We start from the raw sequence: 24,174 nt of genomic DNA on the forward strand, positions 1-24,174 counted from the left end.
AATTCAAAGTTGTAGGGTCGTCAATAGAAAACTTATTGTCAGGCCCTCAACTTTGTTTGTTGGTACCTTCTGATTAAAAACCTGGTACAATCTGATGGCACATAATGCATAGGCATTACAAGCATCTTGCAAAACATCGTTCCACATGCAACGTCAAACAGCACCTTGCCTCATGAAATGTGTTATGTGGTGACTACGAACCACATGATGCTTACTTTCATTTGTCCACCCTAGAAGGGGGAGGCTATCACACAAACACCTCTCCCCCCCTAAATTTTTTGGGTTTAGAACCCAATTCACTTCAGTGTTTTGAGTACCCTCAACTTCAAACAATTTCGTTGCTACCATTTGAAAAGTTTCTTTCTTTTACTTAAAATGGGAGATAGCCCACATTTTAGCCCAAAACACATACGAACAACTTTGTTTCTATAATTTCCTTTTTTTTAATAGATGAAGTGTACCTGTCAAGGAATCCTAGATGAGAAAGGGAATAAATTTAAATTTGGGCTTGATTTGCACCATAGGACATAGCAAAACGTTCAAGGAGCAAAATGGAGGAGAGAGAATGAGGTCAAATTTAACTCAATAGGATTTAAATCCCAGGGCAATACGAAGTAGATGAAGAAGTCCTTGTAAGTTAACGAAAAATATATATCAAATGGGAACAGCCCAAAGCACTAGGATGGAAGGAAACAATATTAGGAGGAAGCAAGCCAAGCACCTGCACTCAAATATATGAATTGGCACTCGTAAATCCCACCTGACTCATGATCCACTGGTCATCAGAGGCATTCTGAATCAACCACAGCCACATGTCTGCTGGTGCTGTGCAAACAAAGTAGTCGAATCCAAGTCCTCCTTGATGTATTGGTTGGCAAAGTCCAGGGTACAATGATGTCTGACTTGAACAAGACAACCACTGTTACGAGCATTGCACATGCAACAACAATTAACAGCTAGGAACAATCATTTATCATAAAAATAAGCTGTCCTTGAGAAACACTCAAGCTATTAAACAGGAGATATATCCTTTAAACCTAATCGATGCTAGGGAGGGATGTTTTCCTACACGTAATCAATGTTGCTAAACAAAGAGGAGTAAACATATCCCACTCTCTTCTAATCTTAAATCATGACCCCTCCACTTTACTATCTTCACTACCTACAGCATCTTACTCCAACAAAATATTGTAACTGGGAAATTCTGTTAACACTAACAATAATCCGGTATCTGTCTAGGAACACTGCAATCAGAAATATGCAATTAAGTAAATACTATCCCCAATATTATTTTTGTCCATAATATGTGTGTGTGTGTGTTGTGTGCGCGCACGCACGAAGGGCTTACCACAAAACAAATGGTTTGATGATGAATGCAGCAAAGCCAAGCTGAAAATTAAATAGATGCCAAATGACATGCAACGTAAAGAGGCTGAAAAACACTTCCATGCACTCACTCGGAGAAAAAAGAGGAAATATCAGCTAGACAAAGAGTGGAAAGATGCCATTGAGTTTGCTAAGAACCCGAGAGGAACGTGGAGGCAAACTAAAGGGAGATCAAAAGAAATCATGGGAGATTTCACAGATGAAGAAATGCTCCAATATGCCAAGCAACTCTACACCCACCCACATGCCTTACCTATGTCCACAGACATAGCTCACTACAATGGCCCACATATTTTCTCTGTGGACGATGTGAATGAGGGCCTGAAGAAAATGGCCAATGGAAAAGCAGATGACACATTGCATATAAAGGCTGAGCTACTAAAATGGGCAGTGACTACACACGAATTTGCCTAGTTTCTTTGCTTAATGATGCAATTGCTAATGGTTTCCCCCCAGAGTGGCAAGAAAATTGGGTGAAACCAATATATAAAGGTGGGGATCGTAATCAGCTTTCCAACTATAGAACTATTATGGGCAGAACTGAATGGAAAGAGGGCCATTGGACAAGCTGGTTTTCGAAGAAACCATAGCACTGTGGATCACTTGGTCACTTTACGGGTTCTAATGGAAGAGAGCCGGCTACAAGGAAAGCCTCTCTATTGCTGCTTCATAGATTTTAAGAAGGCATTTGACACAGTGCCTAGAGACAATTTGTGGGAAAGAATGGGCTACTTAAGAGTGCCAAATCACTTGAAAATAGCAGTCTTTAGATTATATGAGAGAGTAACTTGCCAACTCAAAGGTAGAAACGGATTGTCAACTACATTCCATAGTAATATGGGGTTTAAACAGGGTTGCCCTCTGTCACCAACATTATTTGGACTATGTATTGACAGATTGGAGGAGTTGGTCAAAGAAATGATGCAAGAGCAGCAACTAGAGAGCCCCCAAATCTGTGCATGCACCGTACTACTGTTGTTATATGCAGCTGATGTTGTCTTTTTCTCATACACAGCAGAAAATATGCAGCGGATGATGCACATTCTACACAAGTTTTGTGCAGAGAGCGGCCTCATGGTAAATGTCACCAAAACTAAAATGATGATAGTAAAAACAAAACAGCCTGTAAACACCCCAAGTATTATGTACAATGAGCAGGAAATCGAGAGAGTAAACACATTCAAATACCTGGGAATAGATGTGCCAGCAAATCATAGATGGAATGATTGTGTCCACATAAGGATTGAAGCCGGGTGGGGAAAATATTATCATTTTGAAAATGATTGCAGAAATAGTGACACTAAGAGATGGAGCATCAGACGGATTTTATTTGATGCTTATGTGGTGCAAACAGTCCTACATGCAGTAGAAGTATGGGGAGGTACCATCTCAGCATCAAAATGGAATGATATTGAAAAAATACAGAAATCGTTTCTAAGACGGCATCTGGGAGTTAAAATTACTACACCATACTCAATCATGCTTATTGAGACTGGTACAAGGCCCACTGAACTGAGAGCACTACGAAGGGTTTTCAAATACATAAAGAAGGTCAAGTCCATGGGGTCGCACAGATTACCAATGAAAGCATGGGAAGCAAGTAAAAGGCCTCAAATACAAACAAAAGCAAGACGCTATCATCTGGTTGGTGGCAAGACATTCAGAGATGGTTCCAAAGATGGAGAGTAACATCCTACTTGGAGATGTCATCCGGGGAAATGGATGAGAAGGCATTTCATAAAGCTTTGTTGGGAATATTGCAGCAAAAATGGCAATCAGCTGAAAAAATGAAAAAAGGGCTAAGTATGAGTACTATTGTACGCATGTCAATCCCATTTATTGGGACACCTACTCCAAGGAGGAAGAAAATGCACAAAAATACATAACTATGTCCATACCTGCAAATGCAAGGAGAAGCATTGCACTCATCCGCACCCGATCACACACTCTGGAGATAGAGAAAGGTGCTTGGGGAGACGTCTCAAGGGAACAAAGATTTTGCAAGCTGTGTGACCAAGAACAAGTAGAGACAGAAGCACATGTCCTCCTTACATGCACATGGTATGCCTGCATAAGGAGGGACTTTAACAATATTATAGAGGAACACGACACCCTAGCAAGCTTGCTCTCACATAGCCATATAGCCACTCTGGGTAACTATATTGCCAAGGTTCTTAAATATCGTGAATGTTGTATTACTCAATGTATTTCAAAATAATTGTTCTCCCCCCCTTCCATAAAAGGAAGGAGACACTTGTATCGTGACTTTTATGGGTCCCATGGGTCGGTATTTCGGCCCCCAGAGGACGGTAATACATTCTTCTTCTTCTTCTTCTTCTTCTTCTCTCTCTCTCTCTCTCTCTCTCTCTCTCTCTCTCTCTCCATAGCTCTCACTCCATCGCTACTCCTGCTCTACGCTGCCCCTTGTAGCCTTTGAACTGCTCTACGCTAAGCCTAAGCCTAAGCCTACACCTATGCCTACACTCTGCTAAGCCTATGCTCTACGCTAAGCCTACGCCCTACGCCCCCTACGCTCAGCCTACGCTCTACGCTCAGCTCTACGCTCCCTACGCTCTATGCCTCCCCTCCCTACGCGCCCTACGCTCAGCCTGCCCCTCTGCTCCACTCAGCCTACCCCGCTCCGTTCAGCATCCTCTCCTACGCTCTCCCTCCGCTCAGCCTACCTAGCCACCCCCCTCTATCCTCCTCCCGCTCCCACTTCAGCCCCTCGCTGCTCACAACCTTAGCCCCTTTTTTTTTTTTTAATTAAAAAATAAAATCTCCTCACCACCTTAGCCTCTTCTTCTCCACCTCCTGGCTGCCTCTCCACCTCAGGCTTCCACCCCGCCTCACCACCACCTCGCATTGGGCGTGCCTCCCATCATGGGGGGGGGGCCCGTGCTCCCACTCCCGGTCGGACACTAAGAACTACACCCAAAAAAAAAAAAAAGGGTCCAAGAGAAATGGGGGACAAAACCAAGAAAGACGACAACAACAACAACAACAAAAAGCAAACAACACAACTGAAACTGGAGGATGTAAACACACATTACAGCCGAAGTGGACTCGGGGTAGACAGCCAGGCAAAGGCAGGACCCGCCTCAGCTTCTTCAGCCTCTATCTCTACCTCGACCTCAACTCCCGCTACAGTTTCAATTTCAGTTTCAGCTCTAGCCTCAGCTCCCTCTATCTCTATCTCTACTTCGACTTCAGCCCCCGTTTCAGGCTTAGATCCAGTTCCAGTCTCAGCTCCCTCTACATCTACAATCAGTGACATACTCATGCCCATGGCACCGATTGTTCCCTTCCCCTCCTCTCCTGTTACAACTCTCGCACCGCTTATGACCCCTACTTCAGAGGTGTCATACACTATTCCGCATTACGCTTCACTCTCCCCTCTCCCTCTCAGTCAGCCCATGCTCCCACACCCCGTTGGGACTACCTCATCCATTCCACTATCATCTCTGATGGAAATGAGGAGAGGGTGAGAGACTTGATCACATGATTGAAGACAAGAGTTGAGGCATAAACTGATGTTGATAGATTGATAATCACAGCAAGTACATAGCCTCTTTTATAGGCTGGGCAAGCCTTACAGACACCTCATAGATGAGGTCACACACAAGAGAATCTAGATCCTATAATCTAGGTGAGGAATCACATCTACCACATGAGGTGGCACAAGTGGCCTCAAGACTCTTCACACTCACATAATTGTAGGACACTCCTAGGACTCTAGGACCACACACACTAGGACTCCGATTCCAACAAACCCCCCCTCGGAGCTAGGGTGAGAGACTATGACATCATCCAGACTGTGCATCCCAGGCAATCTCAGAGGCTAACAGCTGAGCATAATTCAGAGGTTGAACCAAGCACTCTCATGGCTTAGGTGTCAACGTGATCAGAGACTCAAATCTGAGCATGGATGCATGACCAACTCATAGGTCGAGGGAGTACACCAACATCCTGGAACTCGGCCAGGCCTGATAAAGGAAAGACATAACAACCCGCCCTTGTCTCCTAACTGGGTACATGGAAGTAAGTGGAGCCTTTTATAGGACAAGGCACATAAAATGACAAATTATTACATCATTTTAGGGAGACTACCCAAGGCAGAGTACCTAACACACATGACTCTAGAAAGCCCACTCTTCATCTATCACCTCATGGAGGGATAGACCAGAAATAGCAGCAGTGCAGGCTTGTTCCTCAGGTCCAGAAGGTGTAGCTTCATCGTGTTCGTCCTCGCTCTGCTCCGCAACCAGATTGGCATGTTCTTTGGCTTGTACCTTTGCCATTTTCTTGAAGCAACGATCCTCTAGATGGCCAAGTTTCTGACAGTAATTACATTTAAGAGGTTTTCCGTTCTTCTTGGGCTTATTCTTGAGAAAGAATGCTTTGCCAGATTCGAAGGAAGATTCTGTTTTCTCTGTAAGCCTACGGTCCTCATCAATGAGATGAGCTACCATATCCTTAAAGCTCATATTATTGCGGCTGACTCTTAGGACAGCAAGGATCTCATTGTACTTGGAAATGTCTTCAATACTGGAGAGAAGTACATCAACTTGATCATCATCTTCAACGATGGCTCGGATGGCAGATAATTGTTGGAGAATTGACCCAAGATTGCTCAAGTGTTCATTGAGGGTTTCAGTTTCCTTCATCTTGAGCTTGAAGAGTTTTTGTTTGAGAAATACTTTGGAATTATTTCCAAACAAATTCTCTAACTTTTCCCAAACGTCGTTTGCTGTCTTATCAAAATCCACATGGTAGATAAGGTTGTCAGCTAAAGCTAGGCCAATGATAGCCATTGCTTTATCATTTTGGTTCTGCCACCAACTGATTCTAGCATCATCACTTTGGGGTTTTGGCTCCTTGCCATTGGTGATATTCCATATCCCTTCTCGCATAAGAAGAAGCCGGAGTTTTGTCTGCCAAGTTGGGAAATTGCTCCCTAAGAATTTCTCGATGAGCAAGGAGTTTTTTATGCTATCCATTGGTGGGAAGGTCTTAGCTGTTATTACAGCCAGTGTCTAAATCCCTTACAATGTTTACTCAGATTTCAAAAAAGGCCCAAATTTTACATGGTAGAAGCTTCAATTATGCCAAAGGAAGACACAGAACAGAAAAGCCCTAAATTTTAGGGTTAGGGTTGCTGCAAAAATTAGGGTTTGCAGAAATTGGGGCTTTTCAAAATTTCCTAGAGCATAGTGTTCTAGCAACACTAGGGGAGCTTCAGACCATAAAAGCCCCAACACATTCACCCAAAATGAGGCAAAAATCTTCAAAAACGCAGAATATCTCAGACGGACTGTTTGCTGGTCAATGGAGCTCATGTGGAGAGGCGAACGAAGAAGATCAACAGCGTAGTTCCAAAAGAAAGAGGAACATCATTAGATCAGCCCAAGAGATACGCGATGAACAGCTGCAGATAAGCGATGCAGCTTCAAAGGATATGTCGGGCAGGTGACGAGTTGTTGCGCTCAACCAGAGATGATGAGTTACGGTAGTACTCAGGATGCAGCGTAGAGCAACAACTCTCAGGTCTGTTGTGCGAGTGGATGGCCACAGCCCTCAGATCGTCAGTCGCCAAGTCAGCTCCATGGCTGGCGCCGTCGTAGGTCTAGCTACGTGGGCAACCAGTTGCGTGGGCAACTAGAAGCAGCGTGGGAGCAGCAGGTTCGGGCAGAAGTCGGACCAGCAGGTGTTCGGGCAGAATGGCGAGCTGCGTGAGCAATAGAAGAAGCATGGGCAGCAGGAGCAGCTGTGTGGGTAGAGAGGTGCAGCAGATGACGAGCAGAGGGGCGAGCATAGAACGAGCAGAGTGGCGCAGCGGAAGGGGCTCAGTTTGTCGCAGCAGAGTGACGACGACGGATGGGCAAGCGGAAGAGTGGTGAAGGATGGGCAGGACGCTTCATTGCGAGAGGTAAGGCTCAATCAGGGAAGACCCGCTCTGATACCATTTGATGGAAATGAGGAGAGGGTGAGAGACTTGATCACATGATTGAAGACAAGAGTTGAGGCATAAACTGATGTTGATAGATTGATAATCACAGCAAGTACATAGCCTCTTTTATAGGCTGGGCAAGCCTTATAGACACCTCATAGATGAGATCACACACAAGAGAATCTAGATCCTATAATCTAGGTGAGGAATCACATCTACCACATGAGGTGGCACAAGTGGCCTCAAGACTCTTCACACTCACATAATTGTAGGACACTCCTAGGACTCTAGGACCACACACACTAGGACTCCAATTCCAACACTCTGTTCCTCAACCAGTTCACCCAGTCACCGTCCAGTTTCCGGACTCAATCCCACACTTTCATGCCACAGTCATCATAGTTTTAGCATGGACATGGGTGGGCTGATACACCAGAGGCCTGTGAGACCTTGCTCATGGAGATACATAGTTTCAGTGAGCATGAGATGGAGTTGACTCGCTTCGCACGGGAGCAGGTCCGCTTCAACCAAGAGCAAAGCCGCATCATACAGGAGCAGGCTAGGGCCATTCGGGAGCAGGCAGGTCTTATTCAGGGACTCAGACAGGATATCATGCAGCTCCGACAGGAGGTCACAGCCATACACACTATCCCAAGGAGTACCCCGGTGTCGAGACACACATTGCGAGCATGCAATCTGCTATTGAGGAGACTTCCAGATGGGTTGACGTGGCCAAATAGGAACCCGCAAGGGTAACAGTTTTGGCTACCCTCATGGAGCAACAATAGAGAGCCAGTAAGGCTCTCAACATCGGAGTACACAGGATCCCACGCACTGAGGCTACACCGATGGTAGATGCGACTGCGTTCGTGGCCGCTACCCTGGGTGTGGCTGAGCACAGGATAGAGAGGGCATGGCAGGTGGGGAGAGAGCCCAACCAAGAGCAACCCCTGATCATACGGTTCCATGACACTCAGGCACAACTTTCAGCTCTACGATGCAGGTCAGCCCTTCGAGATCAGCCAGCGATCTCTATGGATGAGGACCTCACACCTCTACAGGTTGAGGAGAGGTGCTCTTTGCTGCAGCAGCGGGATCAAGCCCGAAAGGATGAGAAGTGAGCAGTGGTACGAGAGGGACGACTTCTTATAGGCCCCCGTAGGGCACGTGCCCCCTCCCCTACATAGGGAAGCTGGGTCTATGAGACTCAGATATCCGAGACCTTGTCCTGCACCATTTGGAACAGCAATGGTACCTTATAGTCAGAACCAGGGAGCTTCTCGGAATCCTATACAAGCCACGACATAGTCTTTCATACAGAGATACATCAAAGTCCAGAGCACCCTCTTCCAATAGTCATCGGACATACATGGAAGTCTGCCTACAGAGATGAGACGAGGGGTACAGGAGGAGTTCAAGGTTCACGTGGAGTTGCAATCCTTTTCATATCTAAACTTCAGGGGACCATTTCAGTAGAGCAGAGAGATACACATTCCAGATTTCTTTGGATCCGGATCCGACACATGGACAGCCGGGATCTGTTTGTCGTAGTTTGCTACTTCCCCCCTGAGACCTCCCACTTTGCCAAAGATATCCGAGATGATGATGAGACATCCCCATTTGCTGCTCTTTATTAGTCCATCGTTGACTTCTCTAGCCGCGGAGAAGTCCTCCTAGTGGGGGACTTCAACGCGAGGACAAGGGCCCGTCAGGTACCACTTCTTGACTTCAGAGATGATTCCACTCTACTGCCACATATTGACCTTGAGGAGGCAGGTATGGTACGGGTTTCGGCTAACATGCGAGGTCCATTCTCATCTTATGGGCAAGCCCTATTAGACCTCAGCAGACTACATGATCTCATTATCTATAATCATCTTGACAGATGGCCCGCCTCAGGTGGTTTCACATGCTTTCCACATGGGGGGGGCTCCAGTGTTGATTATTACAACATGGGATCCTCTGTCTTCACATCTCGCATTACTGACTTCACTGTAGCACCTCTCCCCCTAGGGGCTGATCATACATACCTTTTCTTTAGCATCTCCAACCCCCTTCACATCGCATCTTCCACCACACTCAACTCTTACTCCACCTACCACGATATACACTTGATCGGGATCACTCACCTTACCATTAACACTATCTCACCCATCCAGAAGGCAGGGGATCCAAGATTTATGCATCAGTACTTGACTTCGAGCTTAGCAGACTTGCAGAGTGTCGAGGACTTTGGGCTGTCATGGCACTTTACGAGAGAGTTTCAGGCAGAGTTCAGGCAGGATCCAAGTGGACAGACGAGATCATGAGCACCATCGGGGTCAAACAAGGGTGTCCTTTGTCACCTACCTTGTTTGGCCTCTACAATGACGAGCTTGAGACAGTGATGCACACACAGGGGGCTGTAGGTTGCTCTCTTGCGGGCACAATGATCCACATATTGCTCTACGCAGATGACCTGGCTCTCTTGTCTTCCTCAACAAAGCCAGAGGGGATGTACGGCAGCCCTTGTTGGGGGCCAGACTTGTCCGATACAGAGTGGGCCCATGTGGAGCGGCTACAAGTTCTCATGTTATCACGGATGATTCGTGGTAAGTCATCCGCTCACCAGATCATTCAGGCTGAGTTTAGGTCACCCCCTTTACAGCTAGATGCCGCATTTCAGGCGATCACGTATCTATACCGAGTTAGGGAATATGGGGATTACACCTCGGAGCGTAGCAGGCTACCATGGATAGCTCTATCCTCTTCTATGGCACATGCAACAGCAGGAGACCGGAGGTGCTGGTATGCATGTACAGAGAGATGGTTTGAGCGATTGGGGCTCCACATGGATAGATTACCTCCCTTCCAGTACAGCATGGATGCTCCAATTTCTCCCCTCCTATCACACGAGGTCAACTAGGTTATCCGTGAGGATCTACTACAGCTACACACATTTCGGACCTGGTTGGGACCGAGTGAACTCCCAGTGAAGCTTAGCTTCTACAGAGATCACTTCTTACATATCACAACGGAGGGTTTCATTCACCCACCAGAATACACGCAGATTCACCTACCCCACTCGTTGAGGATCTCTCTTGGGCAGTTCCGGGTCTCTTCACACACACTTCGCATCGAGAGCGGCAACGCAAAGTGACTACCCAGGGAGAGGAGCATATGCACACTGTGTGACATGCACGAGGTTGAGACAGAGGAGCATTTCATCTTCTGGTGTCTTGCGTACTATGAGATCCGAGGGCATTTCCACTGCCTCTTCAGGGATAGTTATGGGATTTTGGCCTGTTTCCTCTACTACCCAGACCAGCGGTGTTTGGCATGTTTCATTCATGAGGCACTTAGACACTGCAAGAGGATACTCCGAGCACGGAGACACGAGCAGACTTCTTCCTTAGTTGATCCCTCTCAGAGCTCTATCACGGAGTTCTTTCAGCTAGATCACATGGACCCCCACGAGACGAGGCCTCGACATGACCGTGACAAGGATCCTGTGACCCGACAGCTCAGACAGAGGGTTGAAACACAGATCACACTTGGAGACATCCCCTCCTTGTTTAGAGTCGGAGCCCGACCGACGACCAATAGGGGTCAGAGTAGCCCTGGTTAGACGCAGAGCTACGACCAAGAGACGTGCCAAGACCACAACTCTGAGTGGGCGACAGCACTCTATTGCCAACTTCATGCCTCCACTGCCTCATCCATCCTGATATCTTGCTGCTGCCGATGATGATGATGCTGAGATTGATATATAGTCGACCATCAACATGACTATGTTGTACTTAGGACTTAGTACTGCCATTCTGCATTTTTGCATTATGCATTAGTATGGATGCTCGTTTAGTAGCTCCACTATCACAGCTTGTTGTATCAGGATTTTCACAGTCTCCTAGACCCATCGGTCTTCCGAAGACTTTAATAAACTTTGTATCCCTCTCTCTGGGCTCAAGTTGAGCGCCTGCAGATACTGATGTTTGCTCAGATGATCCGTAGCAAACCATCGGTACCACACCAGATCATTCTAGTAGAGTTCAGCGCCTCACCCCTACAGCTTGATGCGGCTTTTCAAGCTATCACCTACCTCCACAGAGTCAGGGATTTTGGCTCCTCCGCTGACGGTCGCCTCCGCCTACCTTGGTTAGCCCTATCCTCCTCTATGGCCTTATCCGTTGATGGGGACCAGCGATGCTGGTATAGTCGTCTTTCCAGTTGGTTCACCCAACTGGGCCTCGACTTAGACCGGTTGCCTCCTTTTCAGTACAGCCTCGACGCTCCACCATCTCTCTCCCCCACTGACCAGGAGGTCAACCGGCTCATTCGGGTGGATCTGCTCCATCTCCACACCTGGCGGACATGGTTTCTTCACTCCGAGCTTCCTATGAAGCTCGACTTCTACTGCCGATACTGCCTCCAGATCTCACAGGAGGGCTTCATCACACCTCCGGGTTACACAACTTCATCTACCACATGCGCTCCGGATCTCCCTCGGTCAGTTTAGGATCTCGTCACACCGATTACGGATCGAGAGTGGACGCGCAGAGGGTATCCCACGAGAGGACCGCCTTTGCCCACTTTGCGACTTACAGGAGATCGAGTCGGAGGAGCATTTTGCTTTCAGATGTCCTATCTATTATGCCATTCGAGGCCGATACCACTGCCTCTTCCGCAATGGATTCGGCTCCCTCTCACACATGCTACAGTTCCCGGATCAGCGGTGCCTTGCCGCTTTCTTACATGAGATGACCCGCCACCGAGATACTTCTCTCCGAGCACGGCGACACGAGCAGCACACACAGCGTGAGGATATCCAGCGGCCTATCACTGACTTCTTTCAGCCACAGGATACCTCTTCTCAGTCTAGCCGACGACGCGGACGTGAGCGAGAGCCAGAGTCACGACAGCTGCATCAGTGGACAGATTCACACATCCAGGTCCATGACATCTCGTCTCTGCTCTCGGCCCGCCCCACTGGGGTTACAGTTGCCCTCATCCACAGGGCCACCCACCGCCCCTGACGACCGAGCTCGACTAGGCCGCGTGACGTCAGAGGCCAATCATCTATCGCAGGGTTTTTTCCGACTTCCCATTTGACGGCCCCTCTATGATTGGTCTCTGACGATCACCACCTGCACATGTATACTGTATCTCCCCCCTCTGCCCCACTTTTTTGTGCCCCCCCCTTCTTCTTCTTTGTATCACCTGGAGGTAGACACATATTTTTTGTATCAGGACTAGACACATAGTCCTTCATAACCTCTTTTTTTGTAGAAACGGTTGGTTGGCCCGTTTTGAGACCACCACCGTTATGCTCATTGTATCAGTTATCTTTAGTCTCATAGACCTTCACGGTCTCCCGAAGACTTTAATAAACTTTCTTTCTCTCTCTCTCTCTCTCTCTCTCTCTCTACACAGAGTTCGGGCCTTGCCCCAGGGGAAACAACCAAGGTTAGCACTTGAGTCCTCCAGGCGACTAGCAGAGAGTGGTGTTGATACGACATGGTACGCAAGGACATCCACATGGTTTCGTAGTCACGGAATTCAGATGCACAGACTTCCCCCCTTTCAGTACATTATGGACGCACCACCCGAGATGATGCCACGAGATGAGATCAACCGTATCATACGGTTGGACCTCCTCCAGCTCCATACATCTAGGGCTTGGGGGGGAGAGGAGCTTGCCACCAAGATCCAGTTCTACCATGATCACTTCTTGAGGATCTCAGAGCATGGTCTTGTCATCAGACCCCAATATGTTGAGGAAAAAAGAGTTTCACATGCACTGAGGATCGCCATTGGTCAGTTAACAATCTCATCACATCAGCTGTGGATTGAGGCAAGGAGAGCTGCATGCATACCCACAGAGTAGAGGACTTGCACACTATGCTAGATGGGGGAGATCGAGACGGATGAGCATTTCCTATCTGTCTGCCCATTCTACTATGAGATCCGAGGACGATATCACTACCTCGTTCAAGAGGAACATGGCTTTGGTCCACCACTCACACGATTGATAAATTTTCACGATCAGGTCTATGTTGGGCTCTACTTGCTTGAGATGCGCCGACAGAGAGACACACTCATGCGACAAGCCAGATAGCAGCATGGGCTGATGCCACAGGTCACCATCGCTAGATCACAAACTTTTGTCACAAACTTCTATGCATCAGAGTCAGCTGCCAGTGTAGCTGAGGGAGAGGAGCTTGATGAGATGAGAGCATCATGGATCTGTAGTAGGGCTGTCCACCACGGTGCGGTCATACGAGTGACACACTCCACGTGCGACACGGAGAGAGCCCAGAGTACAAATTTCCAAATGGACTCATTACACTTATAGGTGAAAAAGGTACATAGATAGAAAGGCTCACAGTGTGATGGTATCCTAGATTGTTTGAATGATGGAGGAAATCTACACCCCACCCCCCCCCTACAGCCCCTCCCCCATCCCGACCTACAGCCTTGTTTCAACCCCCTGGGGGTTCTCTCGTCATGAGGGGGGGTACATGCTCCCGCTCCTGCAAAAAGAGTTAAGTCCTACACCGAACGCAAGTCTACCTACGAAATGGGGAAAGGTGGCAAGGATGTGCATAAAGCCATCAATTAAGATGATAACAAAGCCAAGAAACAAACACAACTGAAACTCGAAGATGTGAACACATGCTACAACCGCAGTGGACTCGGAGTGGACAGCAAAGCAAAGGCGGGACCCACCTCGGCCTTAGCTTCAGTCGTAGCTTCAGCTTCATTGTCTCAGCCTCAGTCTCAGCGACATCCTCATCCTCAGCCTCAGCGCCAGTCTCAGCTTGAGTTCCACCGCCAGCTCTGGTTCCAGTTTCAGCTACACTTTCAGCTCCACTTACGCCCACAGCCTCTACAGTTACAGCTACTTGCTCTGATATACCCCTACCCATGACATCGATTGCTCCACCCTCCACTAGGATAGAGGGGTTGCCACTGACACCATCTCTTCCATCTCTCCCTTCCTCTCCTACTACAGTTCTCTCTCCGATTATGACACCTACTTTGGAGGGGTCATACACTGTTCCGCACTACTCGACCTTCTTCTCCCCTCTGCCTCTCAGTCAGCCCTCACTCCCATACCCTACCAAGATCGCCTCGTCCAGACCACTATCATCTCCATATCACACCCATCTCACCCAGTCATCACCCAACTTCCAGTCTTTACGCCATCAGCTCACATTCGAAACAAAAAACACCCTTCCGAGCGAACCGGAGACACTACGCGAGTACCGTCGTCTAGTACGCAAGAAGAAACTTGACTTCGTGCGCCGGAACGAGGAGGAGCTACTGAACATTTTGTTCAGTAACAAGTCTAGTAAAACTAATGTTCAAGAAAAGATTAAGGAGCATGAAGCCAAATGTGAAAACGCATTTAAGGTTTGGATAGGAGGACTTCCTGAAAACTAGTACAAGGATGAGGACTCTTTTAGTGAAACTTAGCACAAGTCAAAGCAGCCATGCCCAACATTGAGTGGAAGGGTGATGATGAAGACAAGGGAGCAACTAACATCAAACACTCCAAAGGACATGCTATCATGCTCTATAGAGAATAATTGATACTCTTATGGCCATGCTTTGAACACCTGAAAGTCTCCATAAGAGTGGACATGAAAGAAGTAATATCTTTCTTGTCAAGCATCATCAAAGGCAAGAAAAACTGAATATAGGCCACTAAAATGGATTGTACAATTTGGAGTTGAGCATGAAGAGGCCAAGTAGCTAACTTTCAATATTCGAGTTTCTTCTGAGTTTCTTCTAAGTACACCATCTATTCACAACCGCGAGTGATGGTCCATCCCAAAGGATAACCAAGATAGCAAACAAGTTGGGCAAGACAATTTCCCCTAGCCACAATGAGCTATGCCAATCCTTAGCATGCAAAGGCAGAAGCTTGGACTTTTATAAGTTTACCTGCAAGCCAGTAGCTATTCCATTATAAGGATAAAGCAATCATGAGTTGCGAAAGATCAGATTGTGTATTCATTGGAGACAAAAATGAATCATTAGCATAAGGTTGCGCAATGATGGGCTTTCTTCCTTGTATCTCGAGACCATGTAAGACATCATTGGTTACAAGATGATCAACATAGCAAAGCATCGGATGAGTGGCTATTGCATAAAGCAAAGCATCGGATGAGTGGCTATTGCATAAAGCAAAGAACTAAGAGGACATCCCTGTCTCACAAAATGATATGAAGTCCACTGATCAGAAATATCTCCAGATAAAATGCATGTTGCTTTACTATCACTGTAGAGCCAATATATAACATGTTGCATTCATTGCCCAAATCCTAAGGATTGAATGGTCTGCGAGATAAAATCCCACTGAACAATATCAAAAGCTTTGGCAATGTCTGCTTGCAGCAAGAGCACATCCTGCTGTGTATATTTTGCATATTCTATCCCTACATAGGCATTTGAAATTTTATCAATGATGTGCTTGCAGGGGATGAAGCCATTTTGGGTAGGATGTAGACCATCATGCTAAAAAACCTTTTATTCTATCAACCACCATTTTTGCAACCACCTTATAAATGACAAGTATGGGTATAAGAGGCCGCCAATCAGCAAATGATTCACAAAGATTCTTTTTGGGAATCAACTTAACCAGCCCTTTCTTCCAAGTATCTGGCATTTGCTGATTTTGCCAGGTAGTATTAATCAATGCAATAAAGCATGTTTAAGAGCATCCCACTAAGCCAAAAAGAACTCCACCATAAGACCATCCCAACCCGGAAACTTCCCTTTACCACACGACCTCAAAGCATCAAGCATTACTTGCAAGAATTGAGGAAAGTGGTTGCGGATGCTAAAGCGAACTGTCAAAAGTTGACAGAACTCAGCCATGTTAGGGATTTTACTCAGCCTGAACTTGATTTGCTTATGTTGTGCTAAGCATCTATTGCAAAAGAATGACTAGATTTGTCAAATGGGAAACTAAGGCCAAGCAAAAGGCTCTATTGTTGCTCTTCTAGAGAGTCTTTCAAAAGTTTACATTATAAGAAGCAGGCTCAGAATATTTGTCGGGTGTTGACATCTGATGGTCTTTTCAGCACACCTTGCTCAAGCTTTTGTCTATCATTTTTTCCAACAATTTGGGAATCTGCAGTCCTCTTCGCAAGAAGTGCTGTTGGCAAGATGGAAATTACTGCAGCATGTTTCTCCCATTATAACTCATGATCAGGCTCAGCAGCTTGAGACACCTGTCAAAGAAAGGGAGCTTCTTCCCATAGTCATGACTGACAGATTGCATGCGATAAGCAAAGGCATTCCAAGCATAAACAAGATCAAAGGGGTGCAATGGTGTTACTAACCATTTTCTTGTATCATGATGCTCTCTCTCTCTCTCTCTCTCTCTCTCTCTCTCTCTCTCTCTCTCTCTCGCAGCCCCCCCTCCCGTAGCGCTGCTCTCCCCCTCCCGTAGCCTCTCGCAGCCCCCCCTCCCGTATCTCCGCTCTCCCTCCACCTCTCGCAGCCGCTCCCCCCCTCCCCCTCCCCCTCCCGCAACTGCTCCCCCCCCCTCCCGTAGCTCCACTCTGCCCCCCCCCCCTCCTCCCATAGCCTCTGCCCCCCCCCCCCTCCTGTAGCCTCTGCCCCACCCCCTCCCGTAGCCTCTGCGCTACCCCCCCTCCCATAGCCTCTGCCCCACCCCCTCCGGTAGCCTCTGCGCCACCCCCCCGCTCTCCCTCCCCCTCTCGCAGCCTCTCCCCGCTCCCCTCTCTCTGCTGTGCACCCCCCTACTGTAGCCTCTCCGCTTTGCCCCCCCCCCCGTAGCCTCTGCACCACCCCCCCCTCTCGTAGCCTCTCCGCCCCGCTCCCCCTCTCGCAGCCCAGGTAGGGACCTGCTGCCTACCCTCGCTTGCGCTTGGCCTGCTGCCCCATGGTCTGAGGGCCCTTGTCTGCTGCAAGCCTTGGCTTGCCACTGGCCTTGCGCAGGCCTGCGCACCCCTACAGCGATGCTGAACAAGACCTGCCTCTGCAGGAAATCGTGCACCTGAACAAGTCCTACAATGGCCCACAAACCCAAACAGTCTCCGAAGCCAATTGTGGGAGAGATCACAAAGCGCATCTCCAGGAGTGGATTAGCAATTGACAGCCCACCAGTCCTGAAAACATCGGGTGCAATGGGCACCAATGCAGTTCTTTCTCCCGCAGCCATCATCTCTACTCCGACTACTGCCTCCCCCACCACTGTACCACTCAGCCTGCCCCCCACAGGAGAGGGTCACACTTCCTCACCCCCCACACAGCTCCCTTCTGTCTCCACCACTCTTATGTCCCCCCTTCCACTCACCCAGCAGCCTTTCTCCACTCCTCTGCCATATACAGCCAGCCTATGGCCCACACCCCCTCAGCCATACGCCATGTCCCAGTTCGCACCCTCCCGGGTCCCACCTGAGACGATAGATTACATCTTTACGGAGCTACATCGACTACGGGATCATACCGTAGCACAAGATCAGCTTATTCAGAGCATGCGCTAGGAGATCACTCACCTCCGTCAGGAGGTTGTCTCTCTCACTGCTACAGTCACAGCGGCCCCGCGCACTACACCAGAGGTGGAGGAGCGGATTGCTACCATCCAGACTGCTATTGCGGAGACTACCAGATGGGTGGACGTTGCGAGACGGGCACCCAAAGCAGCAGTCTCAGCCACCATCGCCAAGCAGGAACAGAGGGCCAGTAAGGCTCTCAACATCCGAGTACGAGGTATCCCCTGCGCAGATTCACTCACCCCCTTAGCGGACGCGACTGCTTTCGTGACCTCTACCCTCGGCCTCGTCGAGCATGGGATCGAGCATGCATGGCACACAGGACGAGACCCCACGCACCCACAACCACTCATCATCAGATTCAGGGATACTCAGGCTCGACTTGCAGTACTCAGGCAGCGTGCTACACTACGGGACCACCCTACTATCTTCATGGATGAGGATCTCACACCTATGCAGGTGGAAGAGCGGCGCACCCTGCTTCACAAGCGAGATGTAGCCCGTCAGGAGGGGAAGTGGGCTGTCGTCCGAGATGGCCGCCTATTAGTTGGCCCCCGCCGCCGAGCCCCACCAGGTACTCCAGACACGGTAGCAGACTCCCCCCCCAAATAGGGAGACATGGTCTATGAGATTCAGACTCAGCACACAGTACCCTTGGCATGCACCATATGGAACTGTAATGGTACCCTATGGTTTGACCCTTAGTACTTCTCAGAGTCATACACTGGACGCGACATCGTTTTCTATACAGAGACACATCAGAGCCCCGAGCGCCCTCTCCCCTCGGTCAGTGGCCATACCTGGGAGTCAGTATTCCGTGAGGAGACCAGATATACTGGGGGGGTCCGAGGGTCAGGCGGAGTTGCAGTACTCCTTCGTTCAGCGCTCACGAGCTTGATATCCGTGGTTAGACGGGATGTCCATGCCCGTTACCTATGGCTCCGATTTCGACGCCCCTCCACACGCGACCTCTTCATTGCAGTCTGCTACTTTCCTCCTGAGACGTCACATTTCGCACGGATACTCCGTGAGGATACGGGGGTATCCCCCTATCTAGATTTCTACTCACACATTGTGGAGTTCTCCAGACGCGGAGAGGTCCTCCTAGTTGGGGATTTCAACGCAAGGACACGTGCACATCAGACATCACTCCTGGACTTCCACTCAGATCCGGTCCTATTACCTGAGATGGATATAGAGGACTCGGGCTTCCCTCGCTCCTCGGCTGACAGTCGCGCTCCTGTTACTGGGTATGGGCAGGCTCTTTTGGACCTTGGACATATACATGATCTGGTCATCTACAATGGACTAGACCGGTGGCCTACCTCCTCTGGTTTCACATGTTTCCCACATGGCGGAGGAGCCAATGTCGTCGACTACATTCTGGGATCTCCTGCTTTAGCCCCACAGATCACTGACTTCTACACTACACCCTTACCCCCAGGAGCCGATCACACTTACCTGTTCTTTCATATCCTTGCTCCCCGAGCCCCTCCCAGCCACACCCCGCACTACACTACCTATCATGATATACACTTTGATCATAACCTCTCACCTGATTACTCAGCCCACCTAGCCTCCCTCCTCAGACACATAGACACCATACCCTCTCTAGATCACCGAGCCACCCTTATCACCCACTCCCTTCACAATGCAGCCCGCCACATTTTTCCTTCCACTACTCGGTCCACCCGCCCTCCACCCGCTGGCTCCACCCCTTGCAACAGCTGGTATGATGACGAGTGTAAAACATTACGCCACACACTCCGACTCACGACCCAGCGAAACGCTAGGGCCAACCCACGTCTCACCAGGGATTATCGTCGACTAGTCCGTCGCAAGAAGCTAGCCATCCTGCGCCAGAATGAGGATACGCTACTGAACATTCTGTTTAGTAGCAACTCCAAGGATTTCTGGAGGAAATTCCTAGAACGCCGATCCCCCTCCCCCCTCACAGACACTTCCCTCTGGCACTCCTACGCACATACACTCTATGATATCCCTGATCAGCCTCCTCCCGACCTCTCAGCCACCCCCTGCCCCACTTCTTGTATCCTCTTCACAACCCAGGGAGTCACCCAAGCAGCGCATAAGCTTCACAACGGCCGAGCTAAGGATCATGAGGGCCTATGCACAGAGTTTGTTGCCTATGGCATCAAAACTCTAGCCCCCATCCTGGCAACGCTGTTCAATGAAGCTGTCTGCCACGGATTCCCCAGAGCCTGGACCCAGAACACTATCACACCCATCCACAAAGCACGAGATCCCATGGATCCAGGGAATTACAGGACCATCATGATTGGACATGTTATGTCCAAGATCTATGCATTAGTGTTAGATGGCGAGGTCATTGCTCGCGCAGAGGTACAGGGGCTCAGGGCATCCTGACAAGCTGGCTTCAGGGCGGATCACTCGACTTACGATCACATTTTTACACTTAGAGGGATCATTGAGGAGGCCAGACACAGGAGACAGAGAGTATATTGTTGTTTTGTGAATTTCCGCAAGGCATTCGACACCGTTCCTCGCGCCCGAATCATCAGACGCCTGCAGGAGTTAGGCTACGACTCGGTGATTATCTGGGCAGTAGTAGCTCTCTATGAGCGGGTGACGGGGCAGGTCAAGATTGGCACCAGCTGGACCCCAGAGATCACGAGCACTATCGGAGTCAAACAAGGATGTCCCTTGTCACCGACTCTATTTGGCCTCTACATCGAGGAGCTCGAGACCACCATCAGGACACTCGGAGGTGCAGGCTGCTCTCTTGCGGAGGCTGTCATCCAGATTCTCCTATACGCAGACGATGTAGTACTACTATCCTCTTCTGCTACTAGTCTTCAACGACACCTGGATGGACTTCAGGTCTTCTGTGATACACATGACTTGAAGGTCAACCTTGGGAAAACCAAGGTGATGATCTTCAACACTTCCAGACCCGCTATGCACCGAGAGCAGTTCCTCTTTGCCGGCGACCCTGTTGAGATAGTTGACTCTTACACATACTTGGGCGTGGTCTTCTCAGACCCGATCTTCACGATGCGCCCGGCCATGCAGGCCAGGATCAGCCGGGGATACGCCGCTCTTGCCAGGCTGGAGCGACAGTGCTACCACTCCCACTTCCAGGACCCGCGGACCAAGTCTCTCCTTTTTTTTTCTTTGGTCCGCCCAGCAGGCATGTACGGTAGGCCTTGGTGGGGAGTCGACCTTTCAGACACAGAGTGGGCTTGAGTCGAGCGCCTACAGATACTGATGTTTGCTCGGATGATCCGCACCAAACCATCGGTACCACACCAGATCATTCTACCAGAGTTCGGCGCCTCACCCCTACAGCTTGATGCGGCTTTTCAGGCTATCACCTATCTCCACAGAGTCATGGATTTCAGCTCCTCCGCCGATGGTCACCTCCGCCTACCTTGGCTAGCCCTATCCTCCTCTATGGCCTTATCCGTTGATGGGGACCAGCGATGCTGGTATAGTCATCTTTCCAGTTGGTTCACCCAACTGGGCCTCGACTCAGACCGGTTGCCTCCTTTTCAGTACAGCCTCGACGCTCCACCATCTCCCCTCTCCCCCACTGACCAGGACGTCAACCGGCTCATTCGAGCGGATCTGCTCCAGCTCCACACCTGGCAGACATGGTTTCTTCACTCTGAGCTTCCTGTGAAGCTCGACTTCTACCGCCGACACTGCCTCCAAATCTCACAGGAGAGCTTCATCACACCTCCGGGTTACACACAACTTCATCTACCACATGCGCTCCGGATCTCCCTCGGTCAGTTTAGGGTCTCGTCACACCGATCACGGATCGAGAGCGGACGCGCAGAGGGTATCCCACGAGAGGACCGCCTTTGCCCACTTTGTGACTTGCACGAGATCGAGTCGGAGGAGCACTTTGCTTTCAGATGTCCTATCTATTATGCCATTCGAGGCCAGTACCACTACCTCTTCCGCGACGGATTCGGCTCCCTCCCACACATGCTGCAATTCCCAGATCAGCGATGCCTAGCCGCTTTCTTACATGAGATGACTCGCCACCGAGATACCTCTCTCCGAGCACGACGACACGAGCAGCACACACAGCGTGAGGACACCCAGCGGCCTATCACTGATTTCTTCCAGTCACAGGATACCTCTCCTCAGTCTAGCCGACGACGCGGACGTGAGTGAGAGCCAGAGCCACGGCAGCTGCGCCAGCGGACAGACTCACACATCCAGGTCCATGACATCTCGTCTCTGCTCTCTGCCCGCCCCACCGGGGTTACCGTTGCCCTCATCCACAGGGCCACCCGTCGCCCCCGACGACCGAGCTCGACTTGGCCGCGTGACGTCAGAGGCCAATCATCTATCGCAGGGTTTTTTCCGACCTCCCATTTGACGGCCCCTCTATGATTGATCTCTGACGATCACCACCTGCACATATATACTGTATCTCCCCCCCCGCCCCATTTTTGGTGCCCCCCCTTCTTTTTTGTATCATCTAGAGGTAGACACATATTTTTTGTATCAAGATTAGACACACCATCCTTCATAACCTCTTTTTTGTAGAAACGGTTGGCTGGCCCGTTTTGAGACCGCCACCGTTATGCTCATTGTATCAGTTATCTTTAGTCTCATAGACCTTCACGGTCTCTCGAAGACTTTAATAAACTTTCTTTCTTTCTTTCTCTCTCTAGCCACAGACGTGTCAGAGACCCCGACCCAATGACCGCAACACGACACATGAGACATCAAGGGGACACACAAATCACTCTGGGGGACCTCCCGTCATTGTTTAGACCCTCAATACGTCCCACGGGAGTCACGGTGGCTCTGGTCTTGCGTCCAGCCTCGTCCAGGAAACCGAGACGCACAGCACCACTTGACGAGCGCCAACGTCCCATCACCGGCTATGCACCAGCCAGGGCGACATGACATATGGAGGATTCCTCTCCGCTCCAGTCCTTTTCTTTTCATTGTTACATCTAGATGTATTTGATTATGTATGATCAGACTTAGGATTCAGCACGGGTGATGATGCTCGTTTCAGTAGCTCCACCCTTACTGTGATTTGTATCAGGTTTCCTTTCAATCTCATAGACCCATCGGTCTTCCGAAGACTCTAATAAAATTTCTTTCTTTCTTTCTTTCTCATTGAGAGATCGTTTGAGCGACTAGGAATCCACATGGATAGACTCCCTCCCTTCCAGTACAGTATGGATGCCCCGTTTTCTCCTCTCCTGTCACAAAAGGTCAACCAAGTAATCCATGAGGATCTCTTGCAACTATACACATTCCAAACCTGGTTGGGACCAAGTGAACTCCCAGTGAAGCTCAACTTCTACAGAGATCATTGCTTGCACATCACAGAGGAGGGTTTCATTGGCCCACCAAGATATACGCTGATCCACCTACCCCACTCACTGAGGATCTCTATTGGGCAGCTCCAGGACTTCGTATTGAGATCGGCAAAGCAAAGGGCACACCCAAGGAGAGCGCATTTGCACATTATGTGACATGCAGGAGGTTGAGACGAAGAAGCACTTCATCTTTAGGTGCCCTGTTTACGATGAGATCCGAAGGGGCGTTTCTACTGCCTCTCTAGAGATAGCTTTGGGCGGTCTTACTATCAGGATGTCAGAGATTGAGGAATGGTCAAGAGAGGGGTCAGGATCCTTTGTGAAGGTGATGAACAGTGACGAGTACATGGAATCATCTGGATGCTGAGATTAGATACATGGACCCCGGTGTTATTGTCATGATGTCAGACATTGAGGAATGGTCAGGAAAGGAGTCAGGATCCTTTGTGAAGGACACCGACAAGCATCTGGGTGCTTGGCTGAGGTTGCTGAAGCAGAGGGAGATTCTTCGACAAGAGGGAGATTCAAAGTCAGACGGTGACTGTGACTTATAAGGGGACAACAACAAAGAGCCACACATGGAGCTTGACGGTCTAGGTAAACTGGATTTCTGCCAGGGATATGATGTCTCAGGTGTGGTGTTTGGTTGCAGACTTAGCCAGATGAAGGACAGGTTGAAATAGACCCTAAGAGCTTAATACCTGGAGGACTTCAGGCTACTCACCCATCATGAGGGGGATAGGTGGAGGATGTTGGTACCTGAAGAGCTTGAGTTTAGACGCGGGGCCATAACTAAAGGTGGTGCCATTAGGTGCTGCCAATGATGGACCTTGTACCAGACTGGTGTGCGAAAGCGGAACCTGACCTGGCGGAGCAAGACTCGACCCTCTACCTAAAGACGACCCCTTTCGAGACTCCAGTAGTACCCCCTTGGAGAGGGTGTCCGGGTCATCCACGATCAACTGCACCTTTGGGACCCCATCATCAAAGACTA

General features: G+C 49.4%; 1 protein-coding gene across 2 annotated transcripts in view; it reads right to left on the reverse strand.

Annotated features, from left to right (window-relative positions):
- Positions 1-24,174, reverse strand: part of EMB2729 (Alpha amylase family protein) — a 215,376-nt gene that overhangs the window by 74,804 nt on the left and 116,398 nt on the right. For both annotated transcript variants that reach the window (XR_015543794.1, XM_087399851.1), the window contains exon 12: positions 761-898. Coding sequence is in view for 1 of the 2 variants with exons in the window: in XM_087399851.1 (XP_087255977.1) it covers positions 761-898 (138 nt within the window). In the remaining variant the exon portion in view is untranslated. The remainder of the gene's footprint in view (positions 1-760; positions 899-24,174) is intronic.

This window comes from Dipteris shenzhenensis, chromosome 28, assembly GCF_047967505.1.
Source record: "Dipteris shenzhenensis isolate YYH24624 ecotype China chromosome 28, Dip_SZ_1.0, whole genome shotgun sequence".
Lineage (NCBI taxonomy): Eukaryota > Viridiplantae > Streptophyta > Polypodiopsida > Gleicheniales > Dipteridaceae > Dipteris > Dipteris shenzhenensis.